The following is a 24,560-nucleotide window of genomic DNA, read 5'->3' on the forward strand; positions in this document are numbered from 1 at the left end:
AAAGAATTTTAATGGAAAGAAGAAAAATGCAGAAGATTGTATTTTTTTTTTTTTTTAGCCAAGTGCCAAAAGTATGCATTTAATCCCTTTGTGATTAAAACACTTAAAGGTGCACTTACCTTCCTGTGTGAGTATACCCATTCTCTGAAATGAGGCTGCTTATGCTTAAGCCCTTTAGCAAGGCCTCATGAAACAGGTTTTGTGCATTGTTAACTAAATAGTACTGATGACTCCATTAAAATGAATGTGCATACAATAGCTTTGAATTTATGCCCTTATTGCTCCCATTTTTCAAATCTGAAATATTGAAAGCAAGGTAAAGCTTTCTGCAGCCTTTAGAGTACAGGAAAAGAAAAGAAGCCTCTCATCATAAATACCATTACTTCAATTGCATTTTTCCACCCAACTGGGTAATTCTGAAACTCATGCAAAGGAGAAGAGTGAAAAAGGAAATCACACTTGGTCTGCTGTGCCAGCCATACCATAGTAGTTTTAAGGTTGTATTTTATCCACATCTACTCGCAGTTTTTTAGAGCTTACATTTGTAATAAGGTTTTCATTCAGCTTCAGTGAAGTGTTGCACGGCTCGGTTACCTGTCATGCTTTACCTATTGCGAGCTGAAGGTTTTAATCCTTCTTTAGCTCATTTTGTAAATGTATTGCCCCTGCATACTTGTTGAGTTCCAGATAGGCTTTGAGACTGTATTTTTTTAATGTACTGAATAAGCATAAATTGCCACCACATCCTATCAGAATAATATGTAGTATTGATTCTAAGACTAATCTTCCGGAATATTTACAAGGGAAATGTAAGTCACCTCTACTTGGTATTGTTGGCATGGCTAGAATTTTTTAAAATCTGTGCACTGAGTTCTTAATATGTCTTTTGAGGTCTGTCAGTTGTTATTAATTATTATGTAAGTATAGCAGTCCAGGTCAAAGCTTATAAATCCAGTCTCTACACTTGCACTCTCCTGCAATAACTTTATACATATGAACATGTTGGTAATCTCCATGTGATTTTCCCCTTAATTATTATTTTGTGTTAATCATGTTTGAAATATTCAGTATAAGTCCTGAAGTATCAGTGGCAGGAGAAGGCTCTGAGGAGATTATACCAGCATTTTATCATGTGGTTATGAACACTGGAACGTTTTGTCATTGTCTTATCATTCTTTTTATTATGTGCTCTGAAGTTTTGCCCCAACCAAGGCAACAATGCTGTCTGATGCCACACTGTGAGCTAAAGGACTGAGCTGCTGAAGTCTGTCTGTTTGCTAAAATCAAGTAATTTCAAGTAAGTTGTAGCTTCATATTAGCCAGTTAATTATATGTGTGGGGTACACATCACAGCATTAGCTTGGAAATGTTAATGTCATTTGAAAAAGTTGCTTCGTGTCTATTCTTTCTAAGGAAGACAGGAGGAATAACCCTGATGTTTGAATATGTAATAAAGGTGCCCAGACAGTGAAACTTCTTAGGTGCTTACTTTCCTCATGCTCTTTAAGTCACACTTTGAAATCTTTTGGGTCTTTTTCTTGTTTTGCAATCTGAATTGTAGAATCATATCCTTATTTAGATATTCCGACGTCCAGCAGCTTGTGGTTAATAGCTTTATCCCATGCTCTTATCCAAAGCCTCAAACATTTTCCATCATGGTTTTGCTTAGGGCGTGGAAGTAGATGATCTTTGAGTCCCTTCCAGCCCAAACTGTTCCGTAGCTGGTTGTGTGAGAAGAGGTTCTTTTTAGTTTTGGATCCTGATCTCATTTCTGTGAACAAAGCTTGTTGGACTGTCACGAAAGCACAGGGCAAGGAAAAAGGGCTTCACTCTTTTAAAACAGGCTTGCTCCCTTATTTTTTGGTTCCAACAATCAGAAATTCTTGCACGCCTAACAAGAATCAACTGAGTGAAATACAAGCACCCCTTTTGCCATAAGATTTTCATCCCAGATGATAATACCCTAAACAGGATACAGTTACAGAAGTACAGAAATGACCACAAAGTTGTAGACACGTCTGCCAGTCTCGTTCCTCTTTCAGCCTACATCAGGTATTCGGTGGGGAAGTAACTTGCCATGCCTAGTGAATTTTAGAATCATTGTGTCATTTGGAAGAGCTCAAATGCCACTAAGGAAATAAACAGGAAGAGATACTACAGAGAAGCAATATCGAATGGAAATGGGCTAAGAGGGTATAAATGTAATTAGCGAAACACATTTTCATGACTAGTAAAATTAGCACCCATTTATACATGTTATACACTTGAACCCTTGTTGACACCTGAGGCTGGGAAAATATATCTGCTAATCAAAACATGTAATTATATCCTATGAAGCTGAAGTAACGCACCAAATCCTTGCTCTTCGTGGTGTTAATGATTTGTGAAACTCATTTACCCGATCACCTCAGTTTGTCCTTTCTTGCTGTATTTCTGTTCCCCAAAATAGTGAGGTCAGGGAGATTATAAAGCAATTAAATATTAGATCTTTGGAAGAGTGAACATTGCGTAAATTGTTGGATGGTATTGATATTAGAGAAGAAGGTGCTCTCAACAGTGAGGAAGAATTCTCTGGCTATAAAATAAGCAAAGCAAGCTAAGTTATCAACTTGCTGGAGAACTGAAGTTCCTGTGGAGCTATAATGTGGTGGGGTGGTTGGTAACTTGTGATTTCCCACTGACATGACCTTACTTTGCTGTCTTCAGAGCCCATAGTTACATGTAATTGAAGAACATTATGGTCTGACACAAACATAAAGGGGAACAAAGTAAAAATGATTGGGTTTTGTAGTGGTTTGGGCCTATGCAGGAGAAGTACTGGTGAAAAATGGGATATAAAAAATGTTTACTAAGTGTCATGAGATGACAACAGATGAATTTATTTTGGTTTGCAGCCCAATTGTAAAGTAGCATTGTGGAGATGTGAGAGATGAATTAACCTAAGGTAGAACAATTCATTTATTCTGGCCCTAGTGGTGTGTGGCTTCAGTGAAAGGGGTGCTGCTGTAGCCATGGACATCTTGCATCTTTTGGTTCATGTGTGTAGGTAGCAAAAGTGAGAAATACAAAGGGGCAAGGAGGGTTTAGATAGAGTTTTTCATTGATGAAAAGTACCACCAGAAATTAACTTATTCACAGTAGCGTTGAAATCATCTTTAGTTCTTGCAGTTCAACAAAATCTTCAGGCTAGTTAAATTATAAAGATGATTGTAAAAGGGAGAAATGCTTCTGCTGTAGCACTGATGGTATCCATCTTGATTATGCAGCTCTGGCAGATACTTTTAAATAACCAATCCTAAATATGCCTTAACCACTTTGGGTTTCTATATCTGGCTGTCTTAGATGAACCAAACAAGAAGAGTTTTTATAATAATGCTTCTTTACCATTCTTCAGTTGCACCAGTTTTACTGACATTCAATGGGAATGTTTACTTTCAATGAAAGCCAAGATAATTAAAATTTAAAACTGGATAAACATGGTATCCATAATGTTTATTAATCATGAGGTTCTGTGAAGAACAGTGTAGTATAAAAGTGCATTAACTAGTACAGATACATTAGCATATGTAGTATTAAGAGATTTCTTAGAAAACTGGAAATGAGCAGAAAATTTACTGCTGCTAATATTTGAAGGTAAATTAATTCAGTGTATCATAGTTCTGTTGATATCTTCCTTTGCACACTCTAATTTCATGTAAGAGAAACTGTGGCAATATTTGCATGTTGTATTTGCTATATGCAATGCAGTTACTGTCCTAAATTTCCCACTTAAATGCATGGATCTCATAGTTTTAGGTGAAGACTCATGGAATACCATAGGTGTTTGGAAAAAACCCACAATTTAAGTCAGCAAAATTTATTTTAAGAAACTTGCTGTGCCTACTTTGAGATAAGATTGGAGAGTCTAAATAAGTTATCAAATAAATAGAACTAGTGTGGTAATACATAATTCTGCATTGAATCTGTACATAAGATATCTAATGCAGGAATTTTCTGTTAATTACTATTGTGCATCTACTGGAATTGTTGTAGTTGTTCTTTCAGTATGTTCTATTTGTGATGAGATATCTGGCAAATCCTCCAAGTTGTAGCATTTACAGTAGAAGTTATTCCAATATTGAGACAATTCTAGTTCTCCATTTAAAGTCCTTAGGTATGATTTTTCAGTATGTATTTAAAACTTTCTGTCCCAGTATACACTGCTTACCTCAAACCAGTGTAATGGAATCTGAATACCTGTGCAAGGAGCAGACTGCTTGGACATTCAGAATCCAGGGATAATGCCAGAGGAATTAAATGAAAAGTAGTGGAAGCTCAATCACAGACCTTGAGTTCTCTTCAGAGGGAATTGTTGCCTGGGCTGCACTACTCACACCTTAATACAGCAAGGGCTGTTCATCCTTCGTGACATTTAAATTTAACGTTTTTCCTTGCTTTATCAATTTATATTACCCAGTCATGCAAGAACTTTTTTTAGGGAGGTTGTTTTTGCACTCTATTCTGAAGATTAAAAGAGCAAAGTGTCCAACACAAAGCTTTAATCCCCTCAGTTCTGTGCCCATGTTGTGCTTAATGAAGCTGTTTTGCAACTGAAGTGCTTGATTTTCCTCCTGGAGTCAGTAGAGAGTGGGAGATGCTTTTAGATATTTTCCAGAGGAAGACCATTCTGTCGTGAATTTACTCATTTAAGTTAGGTGGACAAGACCTCACCCTGAGCACGTCTTAGGAGTGCTTATTTCTCCCCCTTACTGCAGAGAATAGGTTTGGCTTCTCTGAAAGAGTCTGGCTGTGGTCTGTGTGCCTAACTTAGGTAAAGAAGATCCCACCTTTATTGGTTTTTAATGCATGTTGGACATGTTACAGTAAGTAACAGCTTGAAAGGGTTTTGTCAGTGTTAGATGGTGAAAGGAAAGGTCATAAAGATGAACTTTGAGATATCTGTGAAAGGGCTGCTTCAGCTGCGACATTGCTCACTGAGCCTTCCAGAAGTGAAGTTTCACCTTGTGGTTGATACTTTCTGTGAAGTATCACTATCGGTGTGATTTGCCTGAAGGCCTCCCTGTACCAGATGATATCTAGGGTTTGTCATGACTGACAAATAGGACTTGATACGTGGAAATTTAAATAATTCCAAATGCTTCTAATGGAATAAGACCACCAAGTAATTGGAAGGGTCTAGTTAAGATGTCAGAGTGCCCTTGGTTGCTTCATCAGTGTTTTTGTGACTCGTATCGTGATACCCTGTTGATGAAATCCTTACATCCAGAGTGAATTTGTAACTTCCTCTATGAAACAGAGGTTCTGCTTTGTCATAATTCCAAGCCCTGTTTGCTGTCTCCTTCAGAAGAGTGCTGGTTTTACAGCTCGGTTCCTGTCTCTGTTGGAACGGGGTCAGCAGCTGTATGGATTTTCTCAGTGGTAAACATAACTGCATCCAGGAAAGATCCTGGAAAATTTAAATTCTATTTTCTAAAATGCCTTTGCTCCCAGATGATTGAATACAGCTCTTGGCCACGGGTGACTGGTGGCATGTTTAATGTCCTGAGTTAATGACCCAACCTGCATCAGAGATGTTGTGATAAAAGCAGTGAAAATTGGGGGATCACTGCTGGGCTGAGGCACAGTCCATTCTCTTTGAGAAAACAGGTTTCTAGTGATCCTTCACTTGACTCATCTCCTGCCTTTGTATCATCTGCTCCTGTTTGGCAGATATTACACAAATTGAAAGCGGAAATTTATTTTTTCTGACTGATGTAACTTGTTCTTATGGCTTATACTAAAAAAGAAAGTCTAAAAAAATATTACTGGCATGTGAAAATTCTTACTATGTTCTTTAGTTTCTCTCTTGTCATGTCTTTACATCAGCTGGCAAAGTAGAAGCTGTGTGCAGTATTTGATACGTGGGCATGGTTTCCTTCCATGCTAATGCACTCTTTGGATCTACTGAACATCAGGGATGTGTTCAGGACTTGGGCCCTGCACAAAGGGAAGGTAGAAGTTTGTACGGAAACTGCCGTGCCAGCAGTGCAAGGAAAGCAAATACAGCCTCTGGACAGGGCCAGCCCCCTCCCCTCCCACATTCTAAACAGAGCCTTAGTGTTTGGACAATACCTAATCCTTGATCTGAAAGGATGTGTGATGTGTCCAGTTTTTTTGTTTTGTTTTGGGGGGGTTTTTTGGTTGGTTTGTTTGTTTACCTTGGAGGAATAAAATGCTCAGCTGCACCTATTCCACTCTTAATGTATTTCTTCAGGACAGTCTTCTGATTCTTGGTCCTTGGAGTTTTGAGTTGTTTTTTTCCCGGGTCTAACAGAACTGTAACCAGTTATGTTTGTTTCTCTCACCTTCTTGGCTGCCTTTTCACATCTTTTACTCCAGTTTTTCCTGAAAGTTTTGTTTGTTGCTGCATTATATGCAAGCATGGGGTGCACAGTGGAAAACTTACTGTGAACGTGAGGTAGTTTTTGTAGGAACATCTAAACTTGAGACTTGGATTTCTGTTTACACCTAAGGTCATTCTTGTGTTATTTGTATTTTTTCTCTCTGACTTCTTCCTGTGCTCCTACTCTTGCCTCCAGCTCTGCTTCTCGTCTCTCATGCTGGGACTGGCAATGAGACACTGTGCTAAGGCAGTTTGATGGCTCCTGTTCATCCTAGTGATTTTTCTGTAATTTTTGAGATTACTCTGACCCATTTATTGCTTTGTTCTTCTTAATATGACATTTATGGACAATGATGGACACTTAAAAAATGGACAACAATTGAAAATTTTCAAATGTCAGCCTGTTTCAAATAGTATTTAACACTTCTAAAGTTCAAGTCACTACTTGGCCTTTTCTTGCTTCCTCTTTAATGAAGACTGAAACTTCTTCATTCTGTTCCCAAAAGCAGAAGCATTTGATGTAGATTAACACTGATTCTACTTTTCAGACATCCTTCATCCCACAGCAGACCATGTATGGGATCAAATGGCATCATTTTGATCAGCTAAAATATTTGGAGATAAGCTGTCTGTGAACTGTCTTATGCTTTTGGCATTTCCATGGTAATATATGTGGAGGAGGAGAAATCTGACTTATACATGTTTTCCCAGTCATGATTTGTCATTATAAGTGAAGATTCTTTTAGGTAATGTAGTCAACACAATTAAAGCTAAAAGCCAAGTTTGGCACGATCCCAGTTTTAGCCTTTTGGAAATATTGTTCGTACAGAGTGAGATTACATGAAGTTTTTAATTGCCAGGATTTATAAGAAAATACTTCAGTATGCACTGATATTTCACTCTATACACAAACAGTTGTGTATGATGCCATAATTTTGGTGTGTGTGTAACAGAGGGCAGAGTGCTTTTCTGGATTTTTTTTTTTTTTTTTTTTTTTTTTTTTTTTTTTTTTTTTTTTTTTTTTTTTTTTTTTTTTTTTTTTGTGTGGGAAGTCTGGAGATTCTGTGCAATAGCACTGTCTTGTGCCATGGTTTAGATGGCTTTTATCTATCCACTAGAAGCTATTTCAGGATAAATTGACAACTTGCACTGTGTCTTTTTACTCAATCACCTCTGTGTGCAGAGTGCCAGTAGTGTTTTCAGAACAGCACTTATGATAAGGAAAAAGTAGGCATAAATGGGCTGCTGAGAATTTATTGGGAGTCCTCTGATGATCAGGAGCTCTGCCAACACAGTGACTCCTCTGCCTGTTGAGGGAACAGGTAGAGCCTTTTCTAGCCAGAGTATTTCTCCTCCTCAGAGATAAAAAGGGTAGAATGAACAGGCGCTGAGACAGCTTGTCACTGCTGAATCTTGTCCTGACAGCTGCCTTAGCAGAATGCATTTGATAAACTGTGATTGACAAAATACTTGAAAACTGCGGCTTAAAACTGAATTTCTGGAGAGTGTGAAAGTAGACAGGATAAAGTAAGAATAGTCTTGTGAGCACACAGAGCTGTCATCATGCACATAATTCTCTTTAAATTCGAAAACTAGAAAGCTGTAGGGAAACCTACACTGTCCTAATGTAATTATCAAGATCATTACTGAAATTGAGCCTTCATCTGAAGTTAGGTCCTTACGCAGTATTTTGCGTTTATTTGCCACACAAAATCTAATGTTGCAATTTAATTCAGTGGTAGACAAGGGGCAAAAGAAGCAAAAAGAAAATCAGCTCTGAACCTTTGGAATCCATACATAAATTTTGAAGTTTTATGACCCATTTTCATACTGAAGAAAGAATTGGCAACAATGGACCTGATTTCCTTGACTTTACATCTGTGGACTTTAATTTTCTCAGACCACAGAAGTAGTTTCCACTTACTGCAAATTAAGTTCATCATTTCCCAAAAAGAAAACCCTTTTAATGTGTCTTCTCCATGATTGGAAGCACTCAGAGGGCTCTTTTCTTAGGTGGGTTTTCTGCTCTGTTTTAAATCAATGTAATCTCCTCAATAGTCTGTATAAAATAATATATGTCATTCCACAAAACTCTGAAAATTAATTACATGGTTCCTGTATAAATACTGGGATCATTTTCAAAGTGCTTCTGTGTATGTTACAAACAGAAGAGGGGGTCACTGCCAGTCCTGCTGACTGCAGGGTGCTGTGGCAGTCAGCAGAGCACAGACTCTGTTGGTCATAGTCATTAAACTGCGCTACCACTTGATGCATTTGTTGGTGTTTGTTCTATTTTTCATTTGCATTTAAATTCCTGTGAAGGAAAGATAAGATAGAGGTAAACAAATAATGCTTATTTGCTCTTCAGTTGAGCTCCTGCTAGATGTGTGACTTAGAGAGAGAAAACATTGGGGAAAAATGCCTCGGCATCCTCTGCAAAGCATCACACCTCCATTCATTCTCCAGCAGACTTCAAGACACATCCCTCAGGTTTTAATGAAAACATAAATCAACAGGGAGTAACTAAAAATACACTTAAATTTAACAGGAAACTAGGTCGATCACCACATGACTTTGTAGCTTTGGTAAAATAGATTGCAACGTTTTTCACGTCGCAAATATTCTTCTGGTACAAGAGAAAGTGTTGTCTGTGTTTATTTCCTATCCCTTTTGAGTCAAGGAGGGTAATGCATTCTCTATAACTCATTCTCTGTAGCTCAGCATGAAGCTGTGATGTGTTTGGGTGTGTCTGCCTTGTCCAGGGCAGTTTTGCTGCATTTTGTGCAGCCTGGGCACTGAGGGCTCCATTCCATCAGGAAACAGATGAAGGTGTTTGTTGTCAGCCCGTGCTGTGTGCCGAGGGAAGCAGCTGCCATCATCTGGGAGGTAACATATGTCATTACAGAAAAGAGCTGATTTTATCTGGGTTTTTTTTCTGAGTGTTACAGCCTCTTCCTGCACTTTGTTCTCCTCATGGACCAAACCTAATTTATTGGGTTTTAGAATGAGCTGGAGAAACAGGAATGTACTGAAGTGATTGATTTCTGTATGGCAGTGTAGTGAAGACAAAGATGTTGAAAATTTCCTGACTAATCTCACAAAGGGAATGGTAGGTGTGAACAGTATGTGACATGGATAAATGTTGAGGAATTATGATAGGCTTTGAATTGTCTATTAAGATTCAGGAAAGTTATGTTAGTACGACAGTGGACAATCCTGTGAAAGGATATTCATGCAATATTACAATAATGCAAGCAAACACCTTCTTATAATAAAACTAGGAAGCAGTGGGAAGTTTATTTAAAAAAGAAACCAGAAACTGTTGTCACTGCCCCTGTAAAATGATGTGGAAGGTGAAAAATATCTTGAATTCTCATTCTTTCATTTAAAGAATTATACAGTTGAACTGCAAAAGATAGGAGCCAGTGAGATGAGTGACCCAAAGTATGGCATAGTTGCCCTTTGAAGTATAACTTTAATGTTCTTTAGTGTAGAATCAACTGGTGACGCGACTGGAGCAAAAAATGTGAAAAAGGAATGATTGTTCACTGCTTTTTACCTGGATGGAAACTATACAGCATGAAATTAGCAAATGGCAGATCTAAAATAAGCAAAAATCCACCTCATATACATTCAGGGCTTCTTGTCCCTGGACTTTGGAAATACTAACAATTTACACTGGTTCAGAGCCAGACTTGAGGAACTGATGGAAGAAAAACCAGACAGAGCTGTTGAATAAAATTGGGAAGACAAGCTCCTGGAGTTACAGAGGATATCCTCAAGTATTACTTTCATGTATTTATTCTGGTTTTATACTTTTCCCTGGGCTAGAGAAGTGATAAAATATCTTTGATAGATTCGCTACAGGTTGTACTTACATTCTTTATCAAAGAGTTCTGAGAATAGTTTTGTTTCAAAGCTATAGGTGATCTCATTATAGAGGCTGAACAGATATTTGGTAGAGTTTGAGATAGAAATCTTGTTCTTCATATCTTTTTTCCCAGCAAAAACCACAGTGTAGCAGTAAGCTTGTCTTCTTGTGAGTTGTCTGTCAGCTCTTAGCTTTTCAGAATTGTTTACAGGCACAGATGACAAATAAGATCTTACCAACTAAATTACTTGAAAACTGTAATTTGATTTTTTTTTTTCACTAGTAGAACTTGCTGTAGAAAGACAAGAGAGATCAGTAAGTAAAAGTAAGTTTAAAGGTGGTTGAGGCTCATCAATTAATTAACTTGCCATAGCAATTTAAAAACAAACAATAATCCTTAACAGTGAAGAACATAAATGAATAATGAGGAAAGCAGATGCTGAAGTTATTACTTGAAGAGCTTTGTTTTGTTCTGTGAGTCACTGCTATTGCTAGAACACTGATCTCAATCACTTTCTTTGTATTTTTAGTGGCTTCTTTGGTTTTAAATGAGCAATGAGCTACAGTGTTAGAGGCAGACAGGATGTTGTAGTGGAATATTCAGGTTGTTGGAAAACATCAAGAGCTGCTACCTTTAGTTTTTCCCTAATTCTACAAAAGACAGAGGAAATTAGTATGGTCAGAAAACTGGTTGACTTACCCTTTCTTTACACTTTCAAGCTGAAAAATACATATCCCATAATAAGGAGAAAAATTATTTTTATGGAATTACTTATAGGATTTAAACTGGTTTTAATCTTCTCCATAAAGTTTTTATTCATGCAATTTTGTGTGGTGTCAAAAGTGAGGAGAAAAAGCAGTGGGTGCCTTAATTGAAGTGTTGACTGGTTTTAGTACAGTTCTTGTGGTCTGTTCTACAATTTAAACTTTGTACCTGACAGCTTCTGTTGTAAAATTTCATTGATGTGAATTTTGTCACCGTATTTATGTAAGGATAACCAGTTTAGAGATTCAGTTTTGTTTTTAACAGTAGAATCACTGGTCTTTCCAGGTGTTAAGTTTTTGATCTAAAACCACAGTTGTTGGCACAGGGTAAAGTGTTATTTGTGAGAAATAACATGGAAGAGATATTAAAGAGAAAGCAACTGTAGAGAACCTTCAGTCGCTGCTTGAAGCTTAATTTTCAATAAATTATTCCCATGAGAATTGTGACATATCTCCGTAATTATTAAATCACGACTCATAGCTGAGTCGTTGGTCTGTATGGGGCAACTGAATCATTCCTAAGAGCATGAAGGAATTGTTGTGGAATTGACCTTTACTTCAAAAGGCAAAGTAAAACCAGAAGGAAAAAATGTTGGGAAGTTTCAACTGGAGTTTTACTTTTCATGTGAGTCAATGACCATGTTATGAAGTTATGAATATTTTAGATGTTAGGGCTTGGCTGTTCAGGGGAATTTGAGATTTATCAAAATTACCAGATACGTAGTGGCATGATCTTAATGTGATATTGTGAAATTGATTGACACTCATATGTAGACATGATCATTTGTACTTAATAGAGCTGATTTAATTCTTTTGGGAGATAAGACTAATAGAAATAATTTAATTTGACTTAAATAAATCTACTTGAAATTTAGGTTCAGTTAACTTTGTCTTCAAAGATATAACAGACTTCTACACAAAGAAATAGACACATCTCTGCACTCTTAAGTGCTGATCTGAATTATGCATCGCCCTGTGATTCTTATGGTAGAAAGACATCCCAAAGCTTTTAGTACTCCATAGGAAAAAAAAAAAAAAAGTTTAAGTATTTTTCATTTTAATTTCTGTGTTGTTATGTAGATAAATACTTGCTTTGTTCTCTGTAAAAGGCATTGATAGTGCCCTTGGAAAACCCAGCTCCTGGTACACTGGCTCTGTTGCTGGTCATACTGGTAACACGTAGGAAGTTTTAAATTGCAATGCAAGTCAAAACTTCTGACTCGCATTTTCTAACCTTACAATTGGGCTGAGGAGAGGGAAAATGGTGTATTTGCTGTGGAGTTCACTGAAATAAAATGTACTTTCAGATGTCCTTGAACAGCATTAGAGCATTTTCCTTTGTAGTGTTTGTCAATTCTGCAGCAATGTTGGGTGGTGTGTTAGCATATTATTTGTGGAAGTATACTCTTAAATATGTCTTGTGGGTGTTTTGCACTGGAGAATAATTGTGCTTGAGAGCTGCCAGTACACTCTGAAGGTAAAGCTTTTTGAGCCTAATTGAGCTGTTGAATGCGCTTTGGATGAGAGAAAACTGAACACAACTTTCACAAAAGATCAAACAAAACATTGGATATAAAATGTGCAATAGAACATAATAGAGTAATACAGCAGAGAGTAATTCTGTCAAGACAATATGGGAAAAGAAAAATTGTGTGGCCTTTGCTGCAGAGCAGTTCTTATTCCCATGCCTTTGTGCACAACTTCTGTATTACTGATTTTTTTTTTTTCTAAGTGGAGGTGGAGTGCGTAGAGGTTGAGTACTGCACTTGTTACATCTGCCCACCAGGCATGGTCTGAAGTATTGGGGTAGAAGGTGATGGGGGAAAATCCCTGGGTTTTGAGGGCAAAGTAGAGCATTGAACTGTCTGGTACTGAGTCTTCTGTCGTTTCCACGGCGTTTGTCCTATTCCTCACTAATTATAATTTTGAGCAATAATCATTGAGCAAAAAACAATGAAAATACACTGAGGTACCAACAGAGGAGAAACTCTGCTCACAGCTAGTGGTCAGTAAAGAGGAAATCAGAGACATTTGGGACAGGTCTCAGCCACACAGGTGTGACAGAAAAGGAGCAAGGGTTTATTACTGGATGTTTTGGTGTGGAGGGAGGGAAAACAGCTTGAGAAATTCAGGCTATTTATTTGTAAGGCTTCTTTTCAAGGTTTCTGAAGTGCTACTTTATAAAAATAAATCAGTTTTTTATTGTATATTACTAGTAAAAATTGGGTTATGCTACTTTGACAAATAGAAGAGGAAAAATGTGAACAGAGTTTAGGAGGATATTTAGGCTCTGGTCATATTTAATGTTCCCCAGTTATTTTCTAGATCTATGTTGACTGAGAGACATAAGACTTATGGGTGGAGGAAGCAACTCTTATAAAATGTAAAGAAGTTTTCAGATGTACAAGAACCCCCAAACAACCCAACCATAAACAATGTGCTATCATCTTAAAGGGTGGAGCTCATCTTACGTGACTGGTTGCCAAGCTTTTAGCGATGCCAACTGGAAAATGCTAAACAGCAAAATGCCAGATTACCAGTGAGCTAATGAGATTGGGAATTCATAGTGCATAGCAGGAAGCATCTATTTAAACTATGAAAGGGAGAATTTCAACAAAACTGGGGATGAAGGAAGAGAGAAAGAAGAGAGAGGAGTGATGCTTGTTCCTGGATTGCTGATGGCTGTGAGGAGTTGCTAGGATGGCTCAAAAGAGGGACTAGAACTAAGAACAAGAGGATATTTGGTGCACAGCCTCTTTCCCAGGGCAAAGACGTGTCCTGTGGGGCCCAGGCATGCTCTGCACTGGGGTTCTGAGGAGCAGAACCTCTGGCTGCCGGTGTCCAGAGGTGCCTCCCTGTTGTGGGAGGGAATGGATCTCCTCAGAGTGGCAGGTTCCCTGGGAGGCTGTTGGGCTGGGAGGGAATTTAGAGAAATATTTAAAATATGCAGGAGGCAAGGAGCTGGTCAGAACTCCGTGTTCCTCATGGGAGAACAGTTCAGGAATTGCAGTGGCTGTTGTCAGAAGGTGCTGCCAGGGTTTGTACTGCTATCTGCAATCACCTCTGTCAGCGCTGGCTTTTGGGCTTAAACTGGGGCTTGAGACAGCAAACCAAAACCTGCTACTCGCTCGTCTTTGAAAGGCAAGGACAGAAAACAAGTTTCTTTCTCCCTGCCAGTTATGGTGGGAGGGGTTGTATTTTAAGGGAATGTATGGGAGGAACACAGGAAATTCACACGTTTTACCTTTCCAGATATAACTGTGGTGTCTGATAGGGACTAAAATTAACTTAAAATTCTAAAGATTTACTTACAAAAGATTTTCTTTTCCTGTTTTTTGGTAAAGCCAAAGATTGTAGGTCATAGTCTGTTCTTTCCTGTCTGATAATTGCAAAATCCATTACTATCCCTTCAAGATTTTTTTTATAAAAGGCTGTACTAAATCTGAATAAAAGCCTAATAAGTAGATTAGTTAGTATAGTCCTCCTGAGGATGGTTGATTCCAAGTGTAGCTGCTAGAGATAACCCTAAATGCAATTAGGTTTAACTCCCTGTGAGTGTCAAAGGAAGGTAATACCCACGGAGACTTCCCTTCAGATGACACTATTTTAAAGTGTCTTAACATTTAAATATTCTTTCCTTGGTGCATTTCTTTTTTTCTTTTTAATTGTTGGAGAAACAGTGCTTGGTTACTTGAGCTTTAGCCATTAATTTTAGGTGCTTCCCATAAAAAGAGGGATGGTTCAGCTTCCTTGGGTGAACAATTTGTCGTCCTCATCTGTGTCCTTTATAAGGCTTGAATATCCCAAGGTGGCCACAGACAGGTGAAAAAGAAAATAGCAGATTCAGTAACATACACAAGCTTAAAGGGTAATGTGATAAAATGTCAATAGATGAATTGTTGATGAATTAATTCTGGTTTTCCTCATAAAAGAGAAATGAAAGCTGAAGCTTGTATTAAAACAGAAATACAGACATTAAAGATTTTGAAACTGTGTATTATAGGATGGGATATAACAGAAATAGTATAATTGCAAACTGCTAAAATGGTTTAATTTAGCTTGTAAGTACTGCAGAAGAATTCACTGTTTTTGAGTTTGGTTCAATTTTCACATAGAAAAAGGAAAGGAAAAAAGCTTAACAAAACAATTCCATGACTTCCTCTTTGATATATTCCTACATATGCATGTGTTTAGTTGTATTTAATTTCTCCCATTTTTAAAATGTGAAAATAATATCAACTTTTAGTATTCTGTTTCAGGGAAAAATGACTGGTAATACCAAGACAAGAAATTTGCAATATGTTTTTTATTTACTAGCATTTCTACATTGATATCCAGAGTGCTCTGCCCTTCACATTTCTTTGCCTGACTTGTATGCTGTTCTTTGAAACATCTTTCCTGATAAGTGTTCCTGAAAATCTTTTTTTTTTTTTTCCCTTGCTTGTTTTTAAATCAAAAGTCTGTACCATCAAAATAAAGCTGAACTAATTAGATGTAAGCCAAAGTACCCAAAAAAGTCTTATAGTTGTACCTTATCAAAATTTAACTTCATGTGTGGCAGGGAGACATTGAGCCAGTTCAGTAAATTCTACCTCGTTTTTATTGTTTGTAACTTGAAATTCTTTCCCCCCCGAAACCAGAGATGTAAGACTTAGGAGCTGTCATTCTCTCACATTATTCCACTTGAAGCAAATTATTTTTGCTTCTAACAAATAGCTAATTTGTTGTCTAGCATGCAGAGTGATTTATTTTCTATTGTCTTGGTCAGCCTTTTTTTATTTGTGTCAATGTGTAGCCTTTTTTCTTTGCATATAATAAATTGCTGTGTTTACAGAACACATTTTCACAGTTGATTTGTTTGAGTGTTGGGTGAAAGATTAAATTATTATCTTATAAATATTATGAAGGATTTGAACATGAGATGCACAGAGTGAAATTATTTTTCAGTGAAAACAAGAATTAGTGACCATGCATTAATTATTTGGCTTCTTGTCTTGCTGGTTTTTGCAAGGAAAATCATGTAAATAAATAAAAATAGGTTTCATGTTTCCTGTTTACTACAGCTGAAAATTTTCCTGATGTTATTATGAAATTCAATAATAATTTTCAATTGACTTTGAGCTTTTCAAATGTAAGAGGACTCCATGATTATGTCATGTTTTCAAAATCCAGAGTTACTTTAGTTGTTTTCTTTTTAGTCTAAGAGAAAGTAGAGTCAAAAGTAAAGGGGTTTTTGTATGTATGTATTAAAAATTTGTTTTCCTAAAGCTGGAGAGTTTTTGGACAAAAAAGGAAAAAAAAAAAATCTCCTTGCAACAATAGAGTTTTCACTGGTTCCTAGCTGAGGTGCAGCAGAATGACTCTCAACATAATCAAGCTCAATGTAAAAGTTGTAATGCTGCTGCAATAAACTTGTAAGAAATTATTTATTAAAGCTGACAGTGTCCATTTTCCAAATATATCTTAGGAATCTGTTTATAGGGAACAAAAAATTATCTTTTTGAAGGATGTAATAATATGTATTTGACTAGGAGTAATGGATAGTACACTGAAAATAAGTTAGTATGAACTTAAGCACCTCCTGTAGAGCCTGTATGGAAACTGTGCTGGCCTTTGGGTTAAGTTCTACCCAAAGAGAGGTTTTAGGGAGACTTTTGTGCACTCGGACCTTTTTGTGGTTAATGATGCTGACAGTGGGTGTAAAGACTGCCTGCAAAGCAAGATTGCACCAAACTACTGCTACTCAATGTGCCTTTTTATGTCATTGATAACAAGATAAAAGAATTCTTTATCTCTAGATAATATTGAGTAATGTATTTTACTTACTTTGGGTGGGAGGAGGTGAAACATTCTAGTGGCTGCATTGCACTAAAGGTGAGTAGAAGGGAAGAAAAGAAGAGCCATCTCTAAAATGTTATTTGTTTTATTTCATTTAGATTTTCACACACACCTTTCTGAGAAATTGAAAGACAGACAGACAAGCTGGCAGCAGCTGGCTGAGACAAAGAACTCTCTAATACGTAAGGTTTTTATTTTGCTTAAACTGTATTCTTTGTACACTTAGAACCTAGTTTAGAACTTGTGTGTTGTGCAATGTTTAATCTTGTTCTGTGTATGTTCTGCTTATTACGTGTTGTGCGATTTTGGTTGGTTGTTTTTTGTTTTTTTTAACTTCCTGGGTATTTACTTTCTATTGAATAAACCTGATCTCTACTACTGATTTCTATCTCATTTGTTGAGTATTACCTTCCTGGTTGGATTGAACTAATTTAGGGGTTTTTCACTGGGAGACATGGCTGGGTGGTGAAGGAGCTCTTTTCCATGAGCTGATCTTGCTTGTCCCATGAGAGGAGGACAGCTAAGACATGGAAGAGATGCCAGATCTGGATAGTCACAGGCATAATTTTAAAACAAAATGGAACCTGCACCTGTATTTTCACAAAGGCAGTTGCATGTGTTGTATTCCGTTGGTAAAGGTTTGCATGGGACAAGTTTCTACAAAGATTCTTCAGTCAGAATTTTGAGTGAAAGATTTGACTCTGGTCATCTCCAGTCTTGATTTGCATTTTTTTGATCTTAAGAGTATGAGATCCAGTCACATTTGATCTGCCCCTGAAGTTTTGTATCTCGGGCTGTGCAAAACAATCAGGGAGTTGTGTTGGGTTTGTAGGGAATCGTGCAATGCTACACGGGGGTTTTTGAAGTGCCACTGCTCCCCACTTTTGTGCTTCCCTGAGAGTAAATCTCCTTTGGGAGGAAGAGGATGTTTGGGGAAAAAAAGCCTGCAATGCACTTTTTTAGCAAAAGAAAAAATTGCCAGGCTGTAGTAATATAAATCAAAAGACATCTCAAGGAATTTTAGTAAGACCATAATTATTTGGTGCCATCTTCCTCTTGATATTTCTTAAATTCAAAAATTATTTTCATTCATTGGATATGTACACTTGTACTAACTACAGCATCAGCATGTGCCCTTGCTAAATTAGCAAGGGTTATTTTTGATAAAGCCTTTTGTCCTCCACTTGGCAAATTTTACCTTGTATTTGATTGCCTAATGAGATGAAAGATGGATTTTGTTATTTTCTTCCATTGCACCTCTGACCTGGTATGTAACATGAAGGATACTTTTCTGTTTGGGCTTTTTTTTTGAAGCACTTAAGTAAATGCTTTGCAAGATGAGGGCCCTAACCAGGAATAATACTCTGCTTGCTTACTATTCAAATGAGGCCAAGGTTTTCTTAACACCCTCATTTTCTGATGTACTTCTTTTCATAATTGCTTGATTTGTGTTAAAAACTAGTGAATGGCATTATTCTTTGAATCTCAAACAGTGTCTGGGCAAACACTGGAGCAGTTTCTTAAATCAAATTCTGGAAAGTGCTGAGCATCTGTGACCATTTCCTAGTCAGTGCAGCCCAAGAGTGCTCAGTGTGTTTTCAGACTGGAGATAAGGACCGCTTCTTGTGTTTCCGTGCTTCTTAGAAGAGTGGGAGCCAGAGCTTTTGGTAGAGTAATTAAATTTCCATAGTGCTGATGCACAGTGTTAAAAACTGCCCAAGGTGGTGTGTGTATGGTCAGTAATAAAGATGAAATTAATAAAGGATGGAAATATCTCTGCATTTCTGAAGCATCCATGATTATTGATGTTGCAGAAGGATTTTGGGACAGGTGAAATGAATGGGTTATGCTATTTAGACTGTACTAAATCTCAAAGAATAATGCTTGAATGCATTTTACGGGATCAGAGAAGGGTTTTGCCTAACAAATTGCATCCAGCTGAACAATGTCTTTCCTCATTTGACATTTTGAGGCTTTTACAGAAGCAAAATATTGTTTCTCTTTGGTTTAGTCCTCTTTCCTTGCAACCCAATACTCTACCCAATTCTAACAAATTTAATTGATGTATTGCTTTCAGGTTTTGGTACTGTGTTTGTTCAGGGCTCTAGAAATTAGGAATATTGTGAGACTGTATTAATAACTATATCACAACTCAAAAATTCTTGATAGCATTAATGCTTGCTACCGGCTTGATTTAACATGCATTTAAGAAAACAATTGAACTGAAACAAACAACAGAAAAACTTAGTACCTTTTATGAGTCCAATTTCTTGGACATACTAAATCTGATCTGAGTAGTGAACGGTTTGCTGAATGCTCTAAATGTGGTGAGGAAGGTGCTGTGAGCTTGTTGACCCAGATGTGCTGCCTGGTAATATCAGCCAAATCTTTGATGTTAATAATTCCAGGGACTTGACCAAATGCAAGCTTTATCTCTGCTCCTTTTATACAGTGCCACAGGATTTTTTTTACATCAATCTGGATGCTGCCAGAACCAGACAGATGGCCCTAACCTTGGTTTAAAGCCTCAGCTGGCTGAGAATGCATCCAAATAGTGCTGCAAAGCTTGCAGTGTGCATGTTGTGTCAACAGAAGAGGACTCTTTGTATCACCATGAGTAGAGTCCTCAGACTTTGCATTTCAAAGTTCTCATGTGTGCTTATCTAGAGCACGGATTGCTTTGCAGTGCTCTAATAAAATGATAGGTTTCTTCATCTGCTCTGCTTTTGCTTTGCTAAGGTCACAGATGCCACTGGTGCAGCCACAAAAAAGGAGGTGAAGTGATGAATGTGGGTGTTAGAATGGTCAGTGATTCAGAAATGCAGGCAGAAGGACTGTTAGATCCATCTTCTGACTCTGGAAAGAGAGAGAAGAAAAATGTCTTATAGAAAAAATATCTCCCCTCACTAGTATTTGGAGTAGTGCTGAATCTCACCATTTCTGAGTACTCCTTTTCCGGAAGAAGAATTTTTTGTAGATTAAAAAAACTACAACTAACCTTCCCCCTCCCCCCAAAAAAACTCAAATCTATGTCAAAATAAGAATTTGGAATTAAAAACAAAATCCAACAAACAAAAAAACCAGACTAGCCCTGGTTTCTTTTCAGAGCTGTAAAATAATGTAACAAAATTCCAGTGTTTTATCAAAATAATAGTTTTTCAGCATTCCAGAAGTATGATGTTGAGTGTGTGTATGTGTATATATATATATAAATAAATGTAAAAGTGTGCTGCTTAGGGTATGATATGAGTAGGACACTGAGAGGCCTTGTTAAATGACAAAATAAAGGCATTTAATGGCAAAAGGGTCAGCTCCTGGTATCGTGTGTGCAAGCCAACCTGAACTGGAGTGCAGTAGAAGACTTGACAGGGAGGGAGAAGGGATTGAGTCACTCAAATTGCAGTGCATTAACAGGGGATTTTTAGGTTGAAATTCTAGTGGGCATTCTTTCAAAACTACACAAGCAAGACCTGAGTTTATCATTGGATTTTAGCTGTGATTTCTTTGAGTAGCCAAGTCTGGGTTCTGCAATTACTCTTCATGCAGCTGTTTTATTAAGAAACTGTCAGCCAGAGAATAGAAACCACACAGCCAAAAGTGGGTGATTAAAATAAAATAGCGAAAATGTGGGAAATCCTGAAGGAGGAGTAAAGCTCTCTTGCATAGGAGGTGCTAGAAGAAAGCAAGCTGACACTTCTACCAGGTGCCTCTTCTGGGAGCAATGTTACCAAATTTGTCTGAACAGCACCAGTGTTGGAAATAAAGGATTTGAAATTTTCTTAAGAAGCAAAAGAGGTTGTGTGATGAAAGGCTGAGCTGCTGACAAAATACTCAATCACCTCAGATTTATATAAATCGATCTCCTGTGTAATGCACCATGTCCTAAGAACTGGAAGCTACAGCCAGAGGACCATTTTATTTTAAGGAGTTCTGTGACAGCTTATAAAAAATAGCTTTTCCACTTTTTGCATGAAGCTTCTACCTTAAAGGTACTGATGAAATAGGTGACAATTTTTAACACAAGTGGTGACAAAATAAACACCATCTGCTAGTGTTGGCTTATTCCATAGTCTTCTCATGCTGGGTGATTTTATTTCACCTTTTTTCAGAAATAGTTAATGACACATCTGCTGTGTAGTGGAGGTGCATTTTTGGTGATAAAATGTGGACATAGGATCAGAGAAAACAGTAACAAAACTTTTCAGGAAACTGAAGAAAATATTAGTGCCACAAGGAGCTAACAAACTACCTGTGTTGATAGCTTTTATATTTTTATTTTGATCTGGTTTATTGTTGGATAAAAAAAATTCAAATTATATTTGTTCTTTCAAAATTCATATTTATCATGGAAAACTTCTTCTTTGACCTTTATTTTACCAAAGCAAAAACTTTGCCACTGTGGCATCCATAGTCCTCCAAGCAAGCCTGGTTTTGTGGAGTCAGAGCAGTTTTGAGTGTCCTGAGCAGTCAGGGTCAGATTTGTTTACATAACGGAATATATTTAAGGGAGCATAATGTACAGTAGGACCTGGGGGACAAAATAATGAGTTTTATCTCAAGGTCCAGTTGAATTCTGGACAAAACAAAATTGTTCATACATGCAGAGCTGTTTGCTTGTGCAGAGTATGTCTTTATCCTGTATGAATCCATCTTATCTTAAGTATCTTATCCCGTATGAATCCATCTTCCTCCCAAGCACCCTTGTAGGGCAAGGTGTCATTTGTCATTCTGTCTGGAGTCCCTGGTTTAGGCAGACCAAGTTGTAATTCCCGATGTTGTGTGTCCGGCTTTGCTTTCTTGCCTTTGGCAGAGCTCAATAGTCCTGGGGGTTTGAAAATCCCTTTCGTGTGTCCCTGAAGAGCAATCTCTTCCACCACCCCAGGATGTCCCAGTCCTCCCTTTTCAGTCAGCAAGGAGAATTCTTTGTGATGGGAATTTTTGCTGCAGAGGCATTAGCATAATGATCCACAAAAAAATCCAAGCAATTAGGCTGTTAAACCTGTGTTTACCATGCCAAATCGTACCTCCCTGTGCTGTTATCAGTGTGAGTAGATTTTAATAAATCCAGAAAACTGAATGTCTGCGTCTCCATGTGGATGGCTGGCTATTGAATTTTAATTTTTAATATTTAATTTTAAGATTGAGATAGAAATTAAAGCTATGGAAACCCTAGGGGAAAAAAAAAATTGGTTAAGTTGTTCTCTGGTAGGTGAAAAACCAGGGTGGACTGCAAGAGATGTGAATTGTCTCTGTCTAAAGGATTCAAGTGAAAAAAAATTGTTGTCTTTCCTTCCTGCCACCAAGGTCTGTTTAATGGTCTGAAATCCTTGTTCTCATTTTATGCTTTCATAAAACTAGAAAAACTAAGTTATGTAAGTAGGCTGTATGCAGTGCAAGAGGAAAATTACATCTGGGGAAAAAAAAAAGCTTTAGGTATTTTTTTAAAGGAATTGCCTGGGATTTTGGGGGATTATTTTGTTGAGCTATGCTTTAGCTTCTGATGAACACTGGCTATGGAAACATTGATAGAAATATATGTTGGTTAAACATCTGTACCTGGAGGTATTGTTATACTTTTGTTCAAACTTCATTCAATTTATTATTTTAATAATGCATGTGTAGAAGTGCATGTGAAGTAATATGTCATTAATGTTAATTGTTCTGATAAAAGAAAAAAGAGCAATCTGACTCTTGATTTTTTTATCCTTACAGACTGCATAGTAATTAAAAATTGGAATGAGAATTCATGCAAGTTGTTCTAAATGTGTACTAAGCACATTCAATAGTGAATATTTGAAGTGATCCCGTGTTCCTTAGCAATGATGAACAGATTTACATCCGTTAAATACTTATATTACAAACCTTTTGGCTTGACCTCATCTGTGTAAACATTTCATTTATGAATTATCAAACCTCTTTGAAAGACAGCCTTATGTACATGGATTATCATTTATGTTAATCGGAAACATTTTTCAAGCTGCTGTGCATGAAGTAAGGGTGAAAAATCCCCTTGCTTATTCATACCCATATGTATGCTGTGAAACTTGAATAAGCAGGGAGACAAAAAGGACTGATTTGAAATATAAATTATATGTATAATTTTTTATGCTCATGCCATATTTCCATAGTTTAGATTTACTTGAATCCAGTGTTAAAGGTGAAAGTGTGGCAAGTCAGAGCAGAGTTTTTTTGATCAATATCCATAGCTTGCTTTTCTAAGAACACTTCTGTTTAGATTAGGAAGTGAAGGTGCTTTACTCCAGGCTTGTTTTGCATCTGTGGCAAAACTTTTATAGTCTCCAACAGATTACATTGTATTTTAAATATGGGGAAGCAATGAGGAAATGATGACTGTACGTGAATTTAGACTAAGTTTTTTACAAACCCTTCTGCTTATTAAAGAATTTTACTTTGACAATGCAAAGCTGCACCCAGAAGTTGTTAGTGGAAGGCCAAGCATCTTGATGGAAATGTACTGGATGGTCTGATTGTATCTGAAGATTGAAATCTGTTTGGGGTAATAAGCAGAGGTGAAAAGCTGACTCACGCAGGCCATGTCTTGAAATCCATTTCCTTACTGGGATAAGTGAGCTCAGTATTTTCAACCAAGCTCAAACCATTTCTCCTGTTGTTAAGACTTACATACACAGCTGATAAAAGGTTTTCATGCTGCTTCAAAATTTCTGTCCTTTAACAGCATTGTTAGGAGTTGGTATGTGATCCCTGTAGAATTGTTTAGATTTTGAGTGATGGTTCAGCAGCATGAATGTGCTTCAGAACCAGGGTTTTCTGCAGTGCTTGTGCTCAGAATCTGCCCATGCTTGATTGTACTTGGTTTCTTTTTTTATTTTGAATGAAAGCTTTGCTTTCTCAGTTAAAGTCTGGGGCAGGGAAATACTGTGCCTCAAATCCCACATGACCTGAACTACCTGGTCCCAATTAATGAAAATATTGAATGCGGTGTAAATGCCAGGAGGGCCCCGAAAGGGCTTACTGAAAATTACTGACATAATCCTTTTCTAAAATAAAGCATAATTTTGATGTGATTAAATAGCATGTGGAAGTGGGAAATTGAGTGCATTTTGGAAAAGTAAATGATCTGCAATAAGGAAAAAAAAAAAAAAACAAAACAAAAAAACAGGTGCCTTGTTTCTCATTACAAACCAGAAACCTTCATCTCTTACCTATCCAGCCTGCAAAATCTTCAGCCTTCGAGCACTATAGAATATTAATTTTTAAGGCAAAACTGTTCTGCTGCCCTCCCTTCCTTTTCCACTCAAAGGATAGTTGGACATTCTCAGGATTCTTTGGAGGTGTCGCCTCTGAGTTTGGATTCTGCATCTGACTTTGTGTATCCTGTGATGAGATCACCATTTAGGTGAACATCTATTGGTTCTTTGTTCAGTAGTAAAAACAGCTTGTGCACCCTCCCTGACAGCTTCTTTACACAGCACAGGCTGAGCAGCCACATGCTGAGACTGAGCAAGTGCCTGCTTTAGTCTCTAGAATTGGCATTTTCAGAGTAACAAAAGGCATCTCTTCTTTTAGTCACCGTCACTCCTCATTCTCACAGAGAGCCTTATCAAAATAACAGCGCTGCACTCGCAGTCAAACTTCTTGTCTTGTACTCAAGGCACCAAGGATTGAATTCTTCCCTTTTGGGTCTGACGCAGATCTGGCTTCACTCTAGGCTGGTTTCTGAAC

At 37.4% G+C, this 24,560-nt stretch overlaps 1 protein-coding gene across 5 annotated transcripts in view; it reads left to right on the forward strand.

Annotated features, from left to right (window-relative positions):
* The window catches only part of TENM2 (teneurin transmembrane protein 2), a 1,092,434-nt gene that overhangs the window by 789,709 nt on the left and 278,165 nt on the right, over window positions 1-24,560 (forward strand). For all 5 annotated transcript variants that reach the window (XM_040078601.2, XM_058422512.1, XM_040078602.2 and 2 more), the window contains one exon: window positions 16,955-17,038. In XM_040078601.2, the coding sequence (XP_039934535.1) occupies window positions 16,955-17,038 (84 nt within the window). The remainder of the gene's footprint in view (window positions 1-16,954; window positions 17,039-24,560) is intronic.

This window comes from Hirundo rustica, chromosome 14 (assembly GCF_015227805.2).
Source record: "Hirundo rustica isolate bHirRus1 chromosome 14, bHirRus1.pri.v3, whole genome shotgun sequence".
NCBI classification, from domain to species: Eukaryota; Metazoa; Chordata; class Aves; order Passeriformes; family Hirundinidae; genus Hirundo; species Hirundo rustica.